The sequence below is a fragment of the Myiozetetes cayanensis genome, unplaced genomic scaffold (assembly GCF_022539395.1).
Source record: "Myiozetetes cayanensis isolate MyiCay16 unplaced genomic scaffold, myiCay2020 scf2-11, whole genome shotgun sequence".
Taxonomy (NCBI): Eukaryota; Metazoa; Chordata; class Aves; order Passeriformes; family Tyrannidae; genus Myiozetetes; species Myiozetetes cayanensis.
In genome coordinates this window covers 69,516,696-69,537,951 of record NW_026087411.1, presented here as the reverse complement: position 1 = coordinate 69,537,951, position 21,256 = coordinate 69,516,696, and the positions used below count along the sequence as shown (strand labels likewise).

Sequence of the window (21,256 nt, the reverse complement as noted above, 5' to 3'; positions counted from 1 at the left end):
CTGGCAATATAAAATACATCACTGTCAACACACTTCAGTTTTTTAAAGCAGAGGTCAAACTGACGATTACACTGCACATAACAGGTTACGCATTACTTAACTCGCCAAACACTCTCTGCAAAGTGACTTAAGAGGTTTTTTAAGGATTAAATAAGTTGCTTTGTTTTCACTGAGGAGAGGCATCATCCCCCCGATATCATGGCACCAACCCAGTCCTTGGGAAGCCTGGGTTCAAGTCTCTACTCTGACAGAGAAGTCGCAAAGGGTTTGTGAAGATGACCCTGTTTCCCATCTGCAAAAGGGGGGTTTCTCCCAGCGGGTGCTGAGAACAGAAGCAGCTTGTCATGAGGTGCATGCTTAACACAGCCATGACACTTGTGTAAAATATGACACGTTTAGAAGTCTTTTGAAAACTTTTATTCTTCAGTTAAAAGCTATGGTAAACCTTTTATACTGCCTTCCCCTCTTTCTCAGAAGCATCATTTAATAAAGTTCTCCTAGTACTTCAGAAATAGCAGGCATCTTGGGGTGCTCCCACTATATCAACATTTCAAATACTATCTAGATAACACAATAATAATTCTCAAAACAGTCCTAGAGAATCTTCCCTTCATTTTTAACATATTTCTATGCTCTTCACTAAGCCTCCATCTTCCAAATACACTTAAGGAGCACCAATCTCCTTCCCTTTCAAAGGCAAGACCTGCATCCTGACCAGAAACACCACATCTCTCTCCTGCACCTTCCTCCTAAAGCACCACCTCACCCAGAGCACCAACAAGCCCTTGGTAATGCAGTCACGGCCAGGACGAGCAGCAGTTGGAAAAAAAACTATAATTATTTTGGTTATTACAAAAGTATAAGCAACTTTCATACAATTCCAGACCACTGAGTTGCAAACCAAAGTGACCTACTTAGTGATGTGTTCTCGGCATCAAACTTCTCCCAGCTCCTTTCCTCCTGTTTGTCAACCTCACCACACCACTTTCATTTGGTCTAGAAACTCTGCAGCTGAATACAGCTCCATGCTCAGCAGAAAGCCAACCACAACTGAGGCTTTAGGTGCAAATAAATAATAATAACAATAATAATAAATAATAATGATGCTGCTGCATCAGAGGCACTCCGTCTTCAAAGCCAGACCATAAAACTCAGGTGTCTGCAAAGCTGAGGACCCAGGGTGGAACAGATTTCATTCCCAACACCCAGAAACTCAAGCTAATGGAGGGAGGTGGGCCTTGCCTGGTGCCAATCCACTCCACTGCTCACCTGCCACATAAATGCTGTATTGCTATGTTGGCAGAGACAACCGTGGAAATCCCAGAAAAGCCTCCTCTTTCCCCTTATGTAAGGTAACTTGTATTTCTCTACAGCCACTATTATTATTTCTATGGGAACTATGTTCAACAGGAACCTGATAAACAGTTCATCATCATTCCCTCATCACCACCGTATCATCTGAGCAACTCATCTCATGTATTTAGAGAATGCAAGATTCCTGTGAGGTAGGGCAAGTGTATTATCTCCCACTGAAGGGAAAAAAACAAAAAACAAAAACCTGAGAAACAAAAATCTGAGAAACAAAAAAGCTACATATGTTATCAGAAACTGCTACAGAAGACTGGTGGCTTGAGTTCCAGTCACAGGGAGCTGTAACCATCAAGACTCTGTGCCTTTTCAGAGACTTCTCAGCCAGGAAATGTTTTATGCAAATTCACACCAAGAAACAGCTCTTCAGACTGAGACAGAAAAGTTAATGAGACAAGTCTGCAAACTTAATTATATACTTCCCAGTTACCATTCTCTTTCACCAGTCTGGCCTACTTAGCACACTCAACTCTAGAAGGACAACCAGACCAAAAATCTGTATTGCATGCTCAAAGACCACTCTAAAGCCTCCAACACATATAAGCTCACACAACTGACAGCTTTTCTATATCTTACGACTGTCAGTCGAGTCCACCTTTTAGGTAACTTTTTTTAGTGTCTTGACAGGAACAGCATTCCTGTCAAATTTAAATCAAAGCTTGAGATAGAAAATCAAACAGCAGATGCGTAGAAGAGGTTTATAAATATTTAAAAGTACAACACATATCACCTCTGCTAGTAACAGAACATCATCTGCTTTGGCTCTGAGTCTCTTAAAAATGTAAGTGAAGAAAATAAAAAGTCACAGTCTAAACAGACATCAGGTATCAGAAATTTCACCTAGAAAAGCACCTTCTGCTTCTTCACCTGAAGCAGAGCTAAGCTACGAGCCAAGTCACAAGGCCCCTGGAACAGGAACAGCTATCAAACCTTAGCTGCAGTTCTTCTTTCACAGTGTTCCTAAATGCTTTTTCAGCAATCCTGTTGCTCCCTCACTGCTGGCTCCTTGCAGCTAGAGGTCTGTCTCTTACCACAAAACCTCTCCCAAAACTCAATGATAGTTTGTCTGATGAGTTTGGGTACTGTTACCAAACTGATAATTTTCAGTCATTCAGGGTTCATGAGCTGAGCACTAGCTGTGACCCACAACGCTCAGACTGCTTCCCTAGTGTTAGCACAGTGAGTCATTTTGCTCCCCTCAATTACAGTCAGTACCACTATCAAATGTTATATCTCGCAGGGAGACTTATTTACATACTTATTTAGGTCTTATCTAAATGGCAAAGAGAACATTTTATCATAGACAAGCCAGAGGCAAAATAAAATTGTAATTATCAATTTACTTCACTAAATTTGGATTAACATTTTTATCTGAATCATCTGTGTCCTGATTAAGCACTAAAAGCTCCTAGATTCAAACAAAATTACATAAAAATCATATCCCATAATACAATATAAAACAATTTAAAGTAAGGAAACAGAGAAAGGAAATGAGTTTGAAATTATTTTTTTTGAGGTAACATTTTCCTAGAAAACCAGTCACCATTTTATATAATCTATGTGCATTCCTAAAAAAGTTTAGAGTTCAGAAAGGCACAACGAGCCGTGGGTTAAAAACTCTTCAACACAATCTCCTAATAGAATTAATTCCTCCAACATGCCAGTGCTGAAAATTCAGCTTAGTATACTACAAAATGGATTTGAGGCATGGGCATTAAAAAGACCCATTTAGGCCTTTATAAGCTTATAGGATGAAATGCCCCTAAGCATCTAAGTGGTCCAAGAAGGCTGTGTTGCATTTCCAAGAGAGACTTTGGCACTTACCAGCCTAAGAGGCTTCATGCTGCTGCTGCTGCCGCTGCTTCACTCACTGTGTCTGGTTCCTACTTCCCCTTTAAGGGTCACTGACAGCAAAACCTCACTGGAGTTTCCTTGTTTAGGACCTTAACGACAAGGACTGGCACAACTGGCCCCACAGGACAAGTTGTCACCAAGCTGATACATACTTATCCTAAAAGCTGTATTTTCAGTTCTGCAAAATGCAGTAAATGCTGTAGTTTCATATCAGATGGAGAGCTTTGGGAAAGGAAGGGATTAAGAAACAAAGAGAAGTGATTAAATATGTTTCTTCTCCTACAAACACACAAAACACCCCACAAATCTTACACCTTTTCTAAATGTGGGGCTATGCAGAACTGGCAGTTTTTCCTATTGTATTCATTTACCTAATCCTGAAGTAGCTGCAATTGTTGTGGTTTTCTCAAACAAACCTTGATTCACATTATACTGACAGGGAAAACATTACCCCAGAAATGCTCACGTACTCTAAATTTTTGCAGTGGATCCATTTGCTGGGCATCTCAGACTGTCGTTCAGCTGAAGCACCAGACATGTCTCCACTTGTACAGATTTAAAGAACTGAGAACAACTACTTCCCCTCTGTCACAAAGCACTTTGTTCCACAGACCTACCACTCTTCACTGGAATTAGAGCATGGCAAATGCTGAACTGTTTCTATTTCATACAGAATATATCATTCCTATATGAATTTAAAGACTTAAACTACATTAATTTCAGTATCAGTAAGTGTACTTTCTCTGAATGCCTCCAAGTCCTTTGAAATATCTGATTTTAAAAACATCCCCTTTTAGTTTATATGACTTGACTCAAGACAGAAATCAAGGCAAGGGAGCGTGTCCCCAAGGTCACACACCTTGTTCACAATGGGAGGAATAAAAGCAAAGCCCAGACGACTCTCCAGCTCTAACACCTCTTCTCTGGTCATCTTCTAGGTCTGAGTAGTATGAACAGGTCCAACTGGAGTAGTCTCAAGGCATCCAAGTGCTACCTACTCTTCCTTAGTAATAGCTCTTCCTAAAGTGGTTTTGTGACACAGCTGCCTAGAATCCACAACCCAATTTACTTTTGATATGAGCTCACTGAAACTGAGGCTGAATTTCACTGATTAGTGCCCAGCTCTTCTATCTGGCACTTCTGTAATGTGTACCATGTAACAGAAAGCAGTAAAGAGCAAAGGATTTGGAATGAATGGCTGCAATTTTCCTGCTGTAAACACTGCTTAAATACCAATAAATTGGTGACACAGGAGGAAACAAGTTTAAATGTGATACTTCGCATTTGCATTACATAGATGGTACTGATGGATTATGCCAAAGCAAAGCATATATCCACGTATATATCCATATGTACCAACAAGTTACTAGATCACTGCAAACCAGAAAAATTCAAAACAAGTTCTATGGCAATCTGAAGCGGTTTTGAGGATTCAAAAATTTCCTTTAAAAGAAAAAATCTTAACGTGGTGACACTAAGAAATTTACAAGAGAGATCTAAATCAGCAGGTTCATTCCTGCCCAAAATAATGCTCTGGACTTGCACTTGTTTACAATTACAGCAAGCTCTCCTCCATCAGCACTGCAAGGACCAGCCTTACTCTTACGAAAGGATAATCCAAGTCTATGCAAGAACGAAATAAATACCGGGCAATTCCGAGGCATAAAACCACCTGGGTGAGCCTGAGAACCCAGAGGAGACACCCAGCCACCACACACACATCGGTACACAGCCCTTTTGAGACCAGGGGCGATGGGCAGGATAACGACAGGATCCGCATAGTCACCGCAGGCTGCAGCTGGTTATCCCGCAGCTAGCCAGACCTGCGACCCGCGAACGACACCCTCCCAGAGGGGCGCCCGCAGAGCAGCGCTGCTCCTGCCTTCCCGGCCCCGCGGCTGAGCCCATCCCTCCAGCAGGGATTTCTCCGGGGGATGCGCCCGGGCAACGAGACCCCCGCCCCTGGGGAGATGCAGCCCCGCGGGGAGTAGGCGTGGGGACACCCCCTGCCCCTCGCCCCCCGGGAGTACCTGGTGCTGGCGGCCCGGCGCTGCGGGGCTCGGGCCGGGCTCGATGCTCTGCGGCCCCGCTGCGGCTCTGCCGCGGCCCCGCCGCGCCGGGGCGGCCCCGAGCCCGGCCCGCCCCCCGCCCGGCCCGGCAGGGGCGGAGCGGCCGCCCGGCACCAGCCGCTCCCCGGCAATGCCAGCGAACGCCCCGGGCAGGGGGATAGGAGGCAGCGGCCCCCAGCCCACCCCGGCCCCGCAGGGGTGCCCCGAGCGCCGGCCCGCTCGGCTCCGCTTCGCTCTCCTCCCCGGCACAGAGGCGCTCTTTGGGCAATGCATTTCCCCCCACCTCCCCAGTTCCTTATGCAAGAGTTTCTACCTTCTCTTTAAGCAACGAAATAATTACGGCTTTTAAACCGAGAAATCGCAGGAGGTTCACATTTTGCAGATATTTGTGTGACTAAGTGCCTGCTGCTGCTGCTGCTGCAGAAATCTGGCCTCCTGCCTATTCCCAAGATCATAACAGTCCTGGGCAAACATATGTTTTGCAATCGCATCAGCAAAACACTCGGCCTTTGTTTGCAGGAGGCTGTGCTGCGCCTGCCGACCCCCCAGGGCTGTAAACTCCGCCAGATGCCTCGCATCTCCCACTTCTTTTGGTCTGCAACTTTATGGAATCCATTATTTCAAAAGAAACAAGTCTCTGAGCAGGCCCACGTGATTTTTTTTCTTCTTCTTCCACAGCAATATAAGATTTATAACGTTACATTCTGTTAAATCATTTTCCTTCAAATATTTTGAATTAAAATAAAATATGATAGACCCCAAGAGGATAACTTCTGTCGAAGTTTTGATGACAGTGGGGCCAGGACAGCTCTGAACCCCCGAACATAACTACCTGGAGGAAGAAGGATTCTGCCTACAATTCAGGCTGCTCGGTTTTGAGCCCTACCAAGCTAGCCAACAACCAAGCAGGGAAATTCCATGCCGCCGAACTTTACACTTCTGTTAAATGTAAAACTGAACACTGAAAAATTGCTCACAGGCTGTTCCTGTTATGGGTGTACAAGCCTTGCAGCTAAAAGTGCAGAAAACACTGAGGACAGTGCTGTCAGGGGAACATGATGCAAGGCAGCAGTTCTGCACATCACTAATTCAAGAGCTTTAAAGGTTTACTTTCCTCTCCACCTTTCAAATACCACCACCTCTCTGGGCAATGCAATTAATTCTGAAAAGCCAAGGGATACTGTACTGTGAAAGGCTTAGCAGCAGTTATAAGGTTAAATTACCTAGAGATGCCCAAGTACCACAGCTCTTTCCTTTTTGGGGCCTTGGCTTGAAGCTGGTAAATTTCTCCAGAAGAAATGGAGTGTTATTCCTACCTTACTCACACTTCATGAAACACTGGACAGAAGCATGGAGAAAGAAGAATGCAATACTGGCAGGGAAGGTTGCATTTTGTGACCTAAAAAAATTAACTAATGGAAGAACATGGCTTAATTCCCACTGGTTACTTCCTTACTTCAGGCCAAATCATAACCAAAAAAAAAAGAATGGCCAGTTCTCTTTCAACACAGCAAAAGAACTGGTTTGCGCTCAGAAAAACTGTTGAAAAGGAGAGGAATTGCCTGAAAGCTGAAATGCAAGGAGATGCCTCACCATAAGGAATCTTCCTGAATGACAGATGAATGGTCATCCCCTTCAATGAATTTGTTAAGATCCTTGGAAGAAGGGGTGAGGGGAGGAAGGGCAGCACTCCCTCACTTCCAAAGTGGTTTTGCCCCACTGTGGTAAATTGCCCTGCCTGGGTATTTGCCTGTTTATATTAACAGTTGTTCCTGTACAAAGAACCTTGGCAGATACAGATTCTTTTTTGACATCACCCAAGGGAAATTCTCTCTCTTTAAACAACCAGCTCAACAACAGAAGGTAGGAAATTATATAGTGTCCTTTGCTTTCTCTATCAGGATAGATGGAGGCAGTGACAGCACGTCAGAAAAACTGTGTACAAAGGCGAAGAGGAAGTTGCACAGCCACAGCAAACAAATAATAATGGACTTAAAAGCTCTCCCATATGGCCTAAGTACACAAGCTCTGCTCAGGCCCCAGGTATGTCTCTGACTTAGCAGAATCCCATCACTCCAAACTGCTGCAAGCCCTTTCCCCACTCCAGCCCTCACACGAGTATTTCCAAAGTGCAACTCCTCCAAATTAAAGAGCACACACAAACCTGAGCCACCTGCTCATCTCATCTATAAACCAGTACACAATTGCAGACTGAAATTATTTCTATTTGGGAGCTGGTAAGACAAATTACATGAGCAATTTTGTCAGCGAATATGATTTGAGACTGGCACAAATCTCTTTTGGGTACTAATGAGTGCAAACGACAGCACAGCCAGGGGACACGAGGACAGATCTATGGTACAGTTTGCATAACTGGAGTGTTCCCCTGGGGAAACACATCAGTATGTTTGACCCTGTATCGATGCAAGTAAACAGAGATCTAATGAAATGCTCCTAAGGGAAAACACAGCAACAGATGTTTAACATGAAAATATCGATAGGTAGCCGCTTTCCTTCCACCCAGAAATAGCGCATGAGAGATACTCAAAACAAACACCACCTAAAGCATGAAAGCATACTCCTTCATAGAAAGCACTTCCATAAAAGTTGCTTGCATAAAAAAGTGGCATCTAACATCTGTGCACTCTAAGTTACCAGAAATGAAATTTTCCCTTATTGCTACAGTTAGAAGAAATGTCCTGGGGAAGCAAAAAGGAGACCAACTACAATGTGAAAAGCCTGATCCTGGAAACACATATGCCTGCACTTGGCAGCTGTAACTTAGAACAGTTATGTTTCAGTCCAATAACGAAACTTCTTTGAGTCAAGTTCAGCACAAAGAGATGACTCCAAAAACTGGCAAACCAAAATCCTAAATTCTTTCCAAAGAAAGCTATCCAAGCTGGAACACTTGAAACACCTGTTACTGCAGTGCCCACAGGCATCAAACTAATATCTTGGAGGATGATCTTTGATGACTCTTTCCCAGGAACATTTACAAATAAAACCAAATAATTCTCTGGGGCTCTGAGCTACCTGATTTGTTTTAGCTCCACCTAATATATGCGAAGCCTTAATGAAGTCACCAGGTGTTTCAGCAATGAATAGACAGCCCCACACCAGCTGCTCTGAACATTTCCTTGTGGAGTCCACTCGTTCCTCACTGCAGTCGTTACCCTTCCAAGTGTATCTATTAATCTCTTCTATCCCTTTATTATACACTTGTTATTTCTAAAACAACAAAAATCTTCATCATGATAATGATATGGCACAGCAATCAAACCATTCATTATAGTGATGAAAGATTTTAAATTAAATAGAAGAATGTACCATCCTAGCATGCAAGTTAAGAAAAAAATAGTATTTCAAAGCATTCTCCTTCATTTAACCTTAATCTGATTGTAAGTCTTCAAAAAAATCATTCTATTATTAGAAATGTTCCTCTAGGGAGGAGAATAAAATGTATTTTTCCCATAGTCTAAATTCTTGCTGTATGTGTCAAAAAGGAGCAGCCCCTTAGGAATGTCATTGAACCTGATACTTTTATAACAATAACAAAAACAAGTTGTTTAGTAGAGTGGAGGGCTGACAATTGCCCACATCAGGAGATCAGTTTAGACCAATATACAGAAGCTTTCCTTTTGTAGTCTTTAGGATTGTACAGCTGGCTAAGACTGAACATTTTACCACATTCAGACACTACATTTATTGTCTTTTCTTTCAACGTTATCTGTCCTTGAAATGCTATTTTTCTATTTCTAGATCTTTCTTACATTCTGCTTTCTTAATGCCCACATCTTCAGCTTTAATGGGCAAATGACCTGCAAGTAATTATGGGGGTTCATGAGTTATTATAAATCAGGCCATTTCTAGCCCACTGTATTCTCCACCAAAGACACACCATCTTTTTTCTCCACGGCTGTGAGACTCAGTTGTTTCACCTGAGCTTTTCTCACAGCTACTGACTTTAACTCACTGCCTTGAAAGAACTCTAGTGACTTCATTTGTTCCCTGAACTATTTGGTTCATCACTCAGGACTCTTAGTCCCCCCAAAGAGTCATTTTTCTGGTAATTTCTGCCCTTAATATTTCTACAGCTCACCCACCTCACAAGTTGTTTTGTTTTTAATGTCACCAAGGCTTGTCCAAATTTAACATTTCCTTCAGCAGTTATTAGGTAGCAGAAGTACAAAGTTTAATTTAGGGAGTTCTAAGAAGTTGAGATCTTGAGATTATTCATACTTTGGCAAGGTCATGTAAACAGAACTATGGTTTCTAAGACTACTGCAAATAGGTAGATTAAAGATGCATATCTAAAGCTTAGAAGATTGAAAGAATGTCCTACCAGATTATTCTTCCCTCTTTTTATGAGGGTACGCAGCTCCTCCTGGGCTGATAAACAGCAGCTGAACTATAAAAGTTGTTTGTCTGACTAGCTGTGGGTTCTTCTGCTACTGTTCTGAGGTGGCTCTAGACTCCCACACCACACAAGAATACTCTGGTTAACAACTCCCTCCAGACCCAGCTCTCCCAAAATCCAAGTCCATGTCAGCCAGTTTCAAAGCTGACCTTGGTAACTCACAGGTAACTTCTGATCTTTTGGTGGCTAGAGGGTGTAGAGGGAGGGGATCAGTTGTCCAGCTGCAGACAGTCACACCATGGGGAATGGAACATCTGCGGGCTGCCAGTCACTCCACCATCTCTCAGTACTAAACAAGCATTAAGTTTAAACAATGCTAGTTTAACCTTAATAAAAGAGTGTATTTGGAGTTTAGTCAAGAAAAATAAAATTTAACAAAGCTCACAGCTGTCTAGAACTAGTTTGACCTAAACAGGTCTCCTCTCGCTCCTTTAGTTAACAAACTGCCAGGTCATGCCAATGCCCAAGACATTTTTCACAGCTCCTTGGAGCTGAGATCCATGCTACCATCTTATACTCCAGTCCTTTCTCCCCAAAATGCATACTGAAAATGGATGAATATCCTGTCTCCACTGGGTGGAAACTCACCCTTGGAAACTTCCTGCAGCTCCTAGTCCTCATGATCGATTCAGTGAAGAGCAATGAAACAACGCAGTACCTTACTTGCTATGCTGCCTGGAATGCTGTCTGACCCTGCCTCACCACAATCATGTAAAGATGCGGTTGTGGAAGGCCTGTCCTGCACGGATGGAGGTGGCCTTATCACTCAGTGGGCAATCAACTGCAAACAAACCTTTTACACAATGCAAACATATGTCTTCAAAGCAAGGAAAGGCCAGCTGAATCATCTCCGTGAGTTTAAAGCTTCTGAGTTGTTTTTGACTGCATTAGACCTCAGAAATAGTCTTTATATGAAAAGAAAAAGCAGTGAAACGCATCTCATTATTAGCTTTCTGACAGAAATCAGACACAGCAGCAAACACATGGAGGAAAAAATGCCTGTAGGAGTACTGGAGTGTTACACTTGGCTTTACTGGAATTGGTGTTACCGCTGAGAGCAGGTGATCCAGAGTTGCACTGCTGTGAAGTTACAGCAAGTGTGCAGGAAATGCTGGGTGGGTGTCCTGTGAAAAAGGTGCAACTAAAACCTGATTTCATATTCTGGAACATACAGACATGCAACCCAGAAGCTCATCTCACCAGAAGCTGTTTGCCATCTTTACCTTTAGGGACTCAGGTGTGTTTCTAAAAACTTGTGTGATGCTCACACCTGACTTGATTCTGCAGATACAACAAACAAAAAGCTTATTTCTGCAGAGCCTTCACTAAGGAACAAACTAGCAATTCAGAAAATGCTTTGTCAGACTTCAAGTCAACCCTTAACGTCACATATATCCAAACTGCAGTCAAAAAACTAAGTGATTTTTTGTGGGTTTTCCTTTTGCAGGTGGGGTGGGTGGGGTGGGGTGAAGGGATTGAATGAATTCAATGTTTTCCCCACAAAAAAGACAAGTAAGAAGAATGGAATGCGACAAAAGCATGTCATGCCATTTAGTGCACTTCAAGATGACTCTCAGCTATTTATCTGTAGCTTAATTGTTACAATGAGATAAGTTAAATATTACTAAACTAATACAGGAATTACTGCTAGAGATTCAGGAACCCTTATGTTAGTAACTGCAGTTTGGGGGAATTGTTTTGTGGCTTTCTCTACACACGTGCCACTTTCAGGCACATGCTCAGAGTGCCCCAGAGCAGCAGACAGAAAAAAAAAAAAAAAAAAAAATCACTTCTTTTATTTTCAGTTTTCAGAGTCTAGCTGTGACCCACATAATACACGTTATTTTTCTGAGTCTGGAAGTTTTGGAAAACCATCAAAGTTTTTTATTAGGAAAAAAATCCAAATAATTATAACACTGTATTCCCCTTGCACTGTCTGTAATGACCTAACTTGACAGTTGCAAGTTCCTCAATACTGAATCTCTCACCATATTTACCTAATATATAAAGACAAGTACAATATTATCATATAGGATTTATCAACTCTTTTAGAACATTGTCTCGGCAAAAAGTACAAAAGCAAGTAGCATTATCCTGGAAAGTAACTCACATCACTGATTTAATGGTGGCCATTAGGAAAACAGATCATCCTCTAGTTCAACACTGGATTGTTATAAGTTAAGGAGATAACACCAGATTTGTCATTTTCATGTCAGACCTGTTTCTTTTTGCTTTTATACTCAAAACCAAACCCACTAAGGCCTCTGCTTGAGAAGAATAATGAAAAAACAATACCTAGATGAATCATGTATTACTTGTCACTTTTGGCAGTTATTATTGGTATTTTGTTTAAATTCAGACAGCACTCTATTTTTCATTGTTCCCCTTCTGAGAAGATTACATGGCCAAGATTTTTGACACAAACCATTTTATTGGTTTTTGCTTTCTAAAACAGAGGAATGGAGAAAAGCACTGATTTCCTGCCCATACAACTCCTAAAAGATCTGGCTTGTCTCCTACTCAGCAATCAATACCGTTCCCTGCAGCGGGTTTTCCTCTGTTGCCACTTGCAGTAATATGCTGGTTCTTTTTCTCTCCGTTAAAATTAAGTTAAAAGGTCACTGACACCCCCCGGAGGTACATCAGGGAGCAGAAACCTCCCAGCCCATGAGGAGCCACCCCTGCCCTGTGACCAGGGAAAACCAACACCCGCGCTGATGAGCCCCAGCAACCTGCAATGCCACTGCCAACACGTGCTTCAAGGACATCGTACACGTGCCCCTGTTTAACACAGCGTTTCTGCATTCTTCTAAATCCTGGATATCTTCAGAGCTTGGAGAGCTCCCTCAAGGCCTCTGGGACAAGCTGGCCTGGCATCAAGCTGCCTGTGGGACTATCATCTTACCCTCCTACCGCCACTGCCACCTTGGCACTTTTCCACTGGCCACAGAGGCTTTGGGTCCCTGCAGGACAACTGTAAAGTTGCTGGGAGATTTCTGCAACTGAGCAGCTCGGGATCTGAATAAATTCACATACGTTTCTGGACTTTGTAAAACTGCTGTCTGCAATGGTGATGTCCAAATCATGGACCTGTTAATACCTTCCCCCACCTACCTTCTCAAAAGCATATTTTCATGAGGAACTAAGTTAAAATAGGCTTGAAACCAATTCTAGCACTTTCTGTTCAAATACCACTGTGTCTCTTTTTTTTTTTCTAAGTTAACCACAATATTGGAACCTAGCCTTAAATCCACTGTTTGTAAACAATCATAATTTTACATCAACCAGTTGCTGTTATGAGAGAAGGAAGGCCACCTACTGTTGTTGGACCACCCTGTCTCCTTGCTATACAGCATTTTAAACACTCAATACTGCTGAAGTCCAAGCTACCACTGAAGCCCAATCTATACCAGTTTTCAAACGTAAAGTAAGTAAACAAAGTACAAGTAAATAAATAAAAATGCACACATACATTTTTAACACATACATTTTGCTAAGTATTAAAATAGGAGTTTATAGAGCTGTTTTACTGGATATGAAGCTATAGCATTCAAACACCCTCTCATTTGTCAGTAAAGCTACAAATCTATACGTGTCCCCTTGTTTTTCACCAGTGTGACAACTGCCCCCTGGACACTCCGCAGGGATTCTAAGCCAGCAAAACAAGGCAGAAAATGAAAACTCTGGCAGAACTGGAACATATTTCCAGTACCGATTAAGATGCAACAATAATCACTGAAGCCTGTAAACTGAAATGCTACTAAAAAAGCTCTGGTTCATTTGCTGACTTGCCTGTACTACTAACAGCAGCAGAGAGGATGCTTTCTCTTTATCGGGGTGTATTTGTCATCTTCCTAAGAAGTCTTGTGTTGAGAGAGACTACCTCAAAAATAATTGATTATTTTTGTACATGTAAAGATAAATTTAATAAGAGTAACAAATTATCATTTATAACTTAATGTGTAATGTGACTTGTAAGAAATTTACACGTCCCATCACAATCCTCTGAAGCTGGTAGGGCTGAGGCTAAATCAAGCTTGGATTGTAGCCAACAAGGGCCAGAGGCCAGCTCTTTAGAGCCGCAGCAAAGAAGGAATTACTTGGCAAAGCGTAGGTCTGGAGATGTCAAGGATCACTGCACAATGGCTAAAACAAATAAGAATGGGATGAGTCCAGGGGAAATCATGCTGGTGAGCTTATGCCTGGGGTTTGCAGAGAAACCAGAGTCAAACTAGGATTTGAACCAGCAAAGACTGGCAGGGCAGAACTCAGGCATTGGGCTATGGAAAGAAAGAGGACTCCTGAGGATCATCTGTCTAGATTTAAACTTAAGCCTAGTGGGAGTCATTTTGCTAAGGTTAGGTGTTTGTATGTCCAGCAGCTGAAGTGTAGAGCCTGCAATAACCAGGATCCAGACAGGGAGGTTCAATTATGGCAAATGAGAGGGCTCCCTGGGCTCCTTTTATTGTTTCTAAGAGGCTGATTCTCTACTCTGTAAGAATATGTAAGTAAAACTCCATGTCCCTGAATTCATACTGCAATATCATCTATATTCTTTCTTCCACATGCAAGGGCTACATCTTCTACAATAAATTCAGAGAATATAGAATAGTAGAAGAATAATGCAGCATTACACACACAGGCAGGCACTTTCTTAATAGCTGTCCTGCACTAACTATTTATGTCCTGCACTAACTATTTTGTTGAAATACAATCAAGACATTGCTGGGAGGGAATGTTTTAAACTGGGGTCACTTGAGACTTCAGGTTGTTTCTGGCAGCACATTGCCCTGGCTGAGGGAAATGGTCTTGTACAAGCAACCAAAATTAATTATCTGACCACGCCTAAGCTGACCCGAACAGGAAAGAAAGATAACCCCCATATACGCTTGTACAGCAAATATGTTAGGAGTGGAGGACTTTGCCCAGTTTCACATGAAACAGCAACTGGACAAATTCTCCTAACGGCTGTGAACCTTTAACACAGGCTGCTCTGAAGGGCAGAGGGAAGAAGAAATCAGCTGGAGGCAAGCTGGGGAGCTGGTTTGCAGGGAGAAGATCAGTAAGAGAAATCACATGAGAGGGGCCCTACATTTCTGGATGGTAACATGGGCACAGCCCAGGTGGGCACCGTACATGTTGTTAAATCAACAGATTTTGAAAACACATGAAATGTAACTGCAGTGCACCCAGAACCATCTATCTCACTGGGCACTACATGTATAATAGGTCTGAACCTGCTCCAAACACATCAGATACCTGGGTTATGCACACAGCATTTTACAGAGACTCTATAACCAGCTACCAGAAGCCTCAAATGACCAAATTCCTTTTTTCCCTTGTCTATACAACCTTCCAGGAGGAAAGGGGAGGGGAGGGCAGGGGTGGAAGGGAGAGGAATGTGTGTGGGTAACGACAGCACTATTTATGAAGTCCTAAAAACAGACTAACTCTCTGCATGGGTACTCACTGATGAAAAAAAACAACCCACAACTCCCTGCTCTGCCTCATAACCAGACATTCACATAAAACAAAACACACATTTAGATTTTTGGCTTAATATTCTTGTCTCTGAATTGTTGCTCTACATATCAACAAATGATCCTTTGTTTTGAGAAAGCCTTACCGGCCACAAGTTTCCCAAGAGAGGGACGCGACATCCTCAGGCACTGACAGGCCTGCCTGGTAATAAGTAACCGGCATGTATGGGATAGATGGCACAAATCCAGGGCTGAGTATAGAGGAATCACAAGAACACTGGCCAAGAGAGAGTTTAAGCTAAGAAGGCGTGTGGATACAAGAACAACAGAAAGGTACCAGACACAGTTATCCTACAACCCTGATACGCTGCCTTGCGTGCCAGCTGGTTGACATTTATGTGGCTATTAAAAAAGAACAACCACAAACAAGTCACTATGCAAAACTTCTTTCTAAAAGTACAATGCTAAGGAACATTTGGCACAGAGGTGTCCAAGCCAGTCTTAAAGCAATCAGCCTCACATTGAGAGTTACTAGCTAACAATTCTCAGTCAACAGTAGCTAAAAACATGTTCAATCCCAAGCACCTAGGGCATGGGAAAGACTTCAGCCTATTTAAAAGTCAGGAATATCATCAAAAGCTGCAGTAGAAACAGAAGTCTGAACTTGGCAAGTAAATGCCTTTTCCACTCCTTTTTAGACATACTTTCTTGACAGAAGCTGCCTATTTTGAAGCATTTTGCATTTGAGTTTCCTACTAAATTCTTAACTGAGCTATGTATGGTTAAAACTTTTTTTACAAAATACAAGAATATAGCAACTGGTTTTTTATGAACAGTTTGTTGACAGAATAGGGCAACAGTACTTACATTATAGTTTTCAAAGAGTAAATAAAATCTCTAAAAGCAAATTTATTTTATGTTTTCTGTCAACTAGCAAAGTATCAACTAAATGTTAATGGCATTTATCCTGCTATTTTGGTCACGATCAGATTTGAAGGAATACAGCTGCATCCATTTTTCCCATGTTTTATACAAGTGTCTCCCTAAATGTTTTCCTCCACTCATCAGACAAAACTTCCACCAACTGTTGGAGAAGCAAAGCAATTGCATTTGACACTAATGTGAACTTCCTGATCAGACCATCTACAACCTTTAGCCCATGTTTCCAGTTGTCTCAGGGGGCAAAGGCAGTGGGCAGCTGCTCCGAAAGTTTGTAACTAACAGAACATTGTGAAAGGAAGATGAAGGGAACTCGAGTCAACAAATTAGATTTGAAGATTTTTAAGCAGAGTGCCTGAAGAAACAGCACATATTTTCAGTCTGGTAAAAACTTGGAACATTACACAAGTGCACATCACCCTGGATAGAGTACAGTTCCTGGGGAGAAGGGCACTTTAGCTCCATGACTTGCTGCTTACAAACAACAGCTTACATCAAGCAGAGAATCCCATCTTAGGTGCCCTTAAACCAATTGGAAAACTTTTTAAAGTAGTGTTGCAATTATGTGAAAAGGTGAGGAAAGACCCAGAAAGAAACCTTCCAAGGTTTTCAATTAACTTCTAAGTGGCACTTCTAAGAATCAGCATGTCTGTTCCTTACTGTGAAATAATTTTCCAGCTCTTTCCTTTGCCCAGTGTTTTTCCAAATGGACTAGTACAGCCAAGTGCAGCTAGGCGGCTCAAAAGAGTGCACACTGAAAGACATTTCAGCAGAATTCTTGGTTCATGACCTATTTTATGTAATAGAGAATCTACTTTAAATATGAATCGAATGTAGGTATGAGAACTCTTTACATTTACACGATATCAGCCCATGTGTGTATCTCTCATGTATCACTACAGCTTGTACAAAAGTTCTTCCCTAGCAGGAAGCCCCTTCAACAAATACAGTCCCAAAATTCAGAACACAAAAGCCAGTTACTGAAGATGCCTAAAAGAGATAAGACTGTATAAAGAACAGCTGGGCTTTGAGATTCAGATCAGTGCACACTAATCACAATTTAGTCAAAAGCTGACTTCCTTCTTGTCATCCTGGGCTCCTTTCTCCATACATCAACCCTCCCTCATTTGTCTCATTGTTTCACCTGCCCCACCATTATTTCTCTACCTAACTTCAAAGAATCAGAGACTACTGTAGAGCAAATACAATTTTTCTCTTCTTACTACCCTGTCTTGAATTGCTTACTGTTGACCTGGTTGGGCTGTAATTATCTGAATTGTGCCCTGGATCTGTGCCTCAGCACCGCCTGCTCACCTGACTCTGGACACTGGCTGCAATGAGCACCAGTAATCACTTAATGGTGCCATATGCAGAATGAGGATACGTTCTCCCTTCTGACCATGTACTAGTTCCAGCAAGTGAAAATATAAAAAGTCGCTGACTCAGGTCATACAAAAGGAGGTATACAGACAGAAACCAGGACACCATTTTTCTGATGTTTCATTGTTTTCAGTTTCTTTTGCCCCTACTACTTCCCAAACTAGCTCAGCTTTTCAATGACAGGAGAACTAGAAGCAAAAGAGGTGAGAGTGATGTACTAAAGCTTCAGGACAACACCCCACAACCAAAGTAGGCCTGTGAAGACTTTCTACCGAAACATGCAAGAGTCTGATTTCTGCTCTGCTACAGGTTGCTACTATTTCCAAAAAACTTCTAGCAAGAGCTGGTCATTACTTTGCTGATGTCTCATTATCAAAGCCACTTGCAGACTGAAAATGTATGGACTGCCTCAGGAAACACAAAGTCTGGCAGAATTTACCTGGATTTGAGCTTGTTCTTATGAAGATGAAACTTGCACGAGTTCAGTAAATGCAGGCTTTGTTTCAGCTAATATCACACCACAATTTCTTTCTGCTTCAGAAGAACTCAGAGGGTAGAGGTTGGAAACTCTCCCTGGATGTCATTTATGTGTAAAAGAAGAAGACAGATTGCACTCCTCCCTAGTGCCTGATGGCTCACTGGTCATTAAGGACACGGGAGAGTGCAAAGCCAGAAAAGGCAGTTTCTGGAAATGAAGGATGGAAAACCAGAGGGCTTAGCTGGGGAGAGCAGGAAAGAGCATCCAGGTCCAAGGACTCCTAGGGAAATATATCCCTCTACTTGTCTGCCTTAGGGATAACCTCACTTAGTGTAGGGACTCATCCAGGACAGTAGCTTCATAAATTGCTGTGTAGTACATCAGCAATGACTGGAAACCACATATCCCAGGCTAAAAGCAGCTTTTGGGAGGTGAGGTTTGGTACATGATTAAACTTCACTGAAGTTTCAAACAGTGAAAGTTTTAAGATGGGGCAAGGATTTCAAGGAAGACATGGTTTTACCTGAGTCTTTGACCAAACTGCAAACAAATCCTTCCCAAAGGCCTGAGAGCTTTGCTGTATAATCTGTTCAGATAGATTCAGTTCTTAGAATTGAACTTTCAAGTTTTTTTATTAAGCACAGCTGCTAGCAAACAGAAACACGCAAATTCAATGTGCAAATAAAATTGTAGCCTATCTATTCCTTCCACTGCAGCTTCTGTATTTGTTTTCTCTCTTTAGACAAACACTCAGCAAAACTTGGGACAATTCCAGCTGGTTACACAGCAGTTTATACAGCAGTGGTCACAGACAAAAACTAGTCTTCAGTGTTACCCAATGGACTGCTATTAAAATTTCCTTCTAAAATCAGCAGCATTATTTAGAGACAACCTTATATGTTATTAAATCTATAGCATCTGGGAAAAGAAAAAAAATAAAAGAGAGGCCTTTATTTTTCCTCTTTGGAACAAATACAATAAAACACAGTTATACAGAGTATCTGATTATGACAGAGATTTTCAGAGACATCAATTTACCATTGTGTTAGTTACAGGGGCTGGGACCAGTTTATCACTATGTGGGTATAACCAGAACTGTGTATTCTACACCCTCTGTGTCATTTCCGATGGACTGTTAATAAATGGATTGTTTGCAGCACCTGCCCAGGGCACCCCTGGCACCTCAGGCTACAAGCTGGGTGTTAAAGAAACCCAGGTTTTCCTTTCCTTTTACTTTGCACCCAAGGGACCAAGTGGTGCTCAGCACAGGGGCCAACAAACACCGTTCTGTTCTTGTCCCAGAGTACTGGATTATACATCCGTCTTTGGGGGTTAAAACCAGTTTTTCTCTGTATCATTGTCTTTATTGTAATCTTCTTAGTAAACTGTAACTCTGACTCGTAATCTCTCTCATTTCTCGGACCGGTTTACTTTTAAACCAGCACACATTGATTTTGCAATTAACGCTACAGGCCATGGACAAATGATGAAGGAGTACCTGTTAACACAATTTAACAAAACCAGTTAAGTCCCAAAGCAAAGAAGGATTCAAAGCCTTTCAGAAGGCATGAAATAATGGACAGCTGGCACAACTAAGACAGTTAATGAATACAACAGCATTCAGCAGTAATTTGAAAACTGTCTGCTTGGGTAAGGCTGAGTTATTAAAGAAATCTCCATTTATAAACAGTGTTGATGGGATTTAGACAGCCTGTGTAAGAAGGCTTAAAAGTCAATTGAAAAGTCTGTACAGATAAGAAAGCAAAAAGAAACCGTGGCCTTGAATTCTGTACATAGTGTTTAACCTTATCTCAGTCTCCTGGCACACAGAAGGAGTAAAACAGGCTGCCTCATACACAGCTGGTGAGGTGGGCTTTTTAATGCTTGTGCAGAGCTCTACTGTCCCCTCACTCTCCCCTCTCCCTTTTTTCAAGATGTATACTAAAAATCATCATTTACCATCCTGTCAGTTACATTTCGCAGACACTAAAAAGAGACAAATTGCAAGAGTATGTCCAGACATGCTATAATGATTAGCTGTTTTCTTTCCTTTATGAAACTGATGAGCTTGCTATTCTCCATTAGAGTTTTGTAACTATCCACCTTCAACATAACTAATGTAAATATTGACAATAGAGAGGCAAGTGGGAATTTCTATGAGGAGGAGGAGTGGGTGGGAGATGAGAACTTGGCCTTAAGTTTTTTTTTCCTTCTTGCCTCTGGAGTAGCCTGTAACACTCTGCTTTACACAAAACTTATTATGGCTTTTAATTTATGTATCACTTAGAATAAGACAGACAGGAATACAAAACTAGCTCTTTTCAGTCATTAATCCCTCTCCTCTCCTTTCTCATCTTCTCATCTCATCCAAAATCCAGCCTATTCTCGTAACATAAGTTGCCTATTTCTGACGTGCCTTTTGTAAAATGGTCAAAGCTAAAGAGCATTTAAGGTGAAAATGTAGAATGCCACATCTTCTCTTGGTTTCCCTAGCCTGTAACATAGCCTAACATTTGAGTTGCTTTCTTTGGTCTCATCCAGGATACAATGAGAGCCTTATGAAAAAGCTCTGTAAGAATCTGGGCCATTGATTTGAACAAGGACTATTTAGCCATGACACACAGCACCAAAAAGAACTGTTGGACATGCCAGCTCTGGAAGCAGCACTGCCATTTCAGCACAGGGCTCTTAACAGCAGGACAGTGCTCGGCAGCAAAGCTGGACAGCCCCTGAGACCTGAGGTTATCTCTTTACTGCACTGTACCAGCCTGTCAGAGCTAGTTCAGGTGTGTCCTACACAGCACCACAAAATATGATGTAAACATATCCGATTACTTATCTGTGATATTTACCAGCCTATGGTCTTTCCAAGGGATCACACAAATCATTGCATAAACATAACTAGAATATTTCTTGAAGAAGGGGATAGCTATTCCACTGGGAAGTGAAGTTATATTTAAGAAACAAACAAACAAGCCACAGACATTTGGGAGTACATTGCATCCATGCAAATCTGGGGTAGAAATGAAGAACATCAGTATACAATAGCTGTGGGGAGATTAATTCAGCTCATTTGCTGTATTTGTATAAACCACACAAAACACTGAAATTCCGTAGGAGACATATTTTCCTAACTCTTATGGCTGCAGAGTTCTTTTTTTAAATGCAGTTTTACTGTAAGTCAACACAATCCCATTCTCAGTAGTCTGCTAGAGCACGAGACTACCACAATAGTAGCAATCTTCTCAGTCTTCTTGCTCTCCCTTAC

General features: G+C 41.9%; 1 protein-coding gene across 6 annotated transcripts in view; it reads right to left on the bottom strand.

Moving 5' to 3' along the window:
• Nucleotides 1–21,256, bottom strand: part of SESN1 (sestrin 1) — a 77,554-nt gene that overhangs the window by 11,803 nt on the left and 44,495 nt on the right. Inside the window, exon 1 of one of the 6 annotated variants that reach the window (XM_050314840.1) lies at nucleotides 5,253–5,272. The exons of 4 other annotated variants lie outside the window; for them this stretch is intronic. Coding sequence is in view for 1 of the 2 variants with exons in the window: in XM_050314835.1 (XP_050170792.1) it covers nucleotides 3,193–3,210 (18 nt within the window). In the remaining variant the exon portion in view is untranslated. Of the gene's footprint in view, nucleotides 1–3,192; nucleotides 3,213–5,252; nucleotides 5,273–21,256 lie in introns of those variants that run through there. One more of the 6 variants, XM_050314835.1, reaches the window with a different exon arrangement.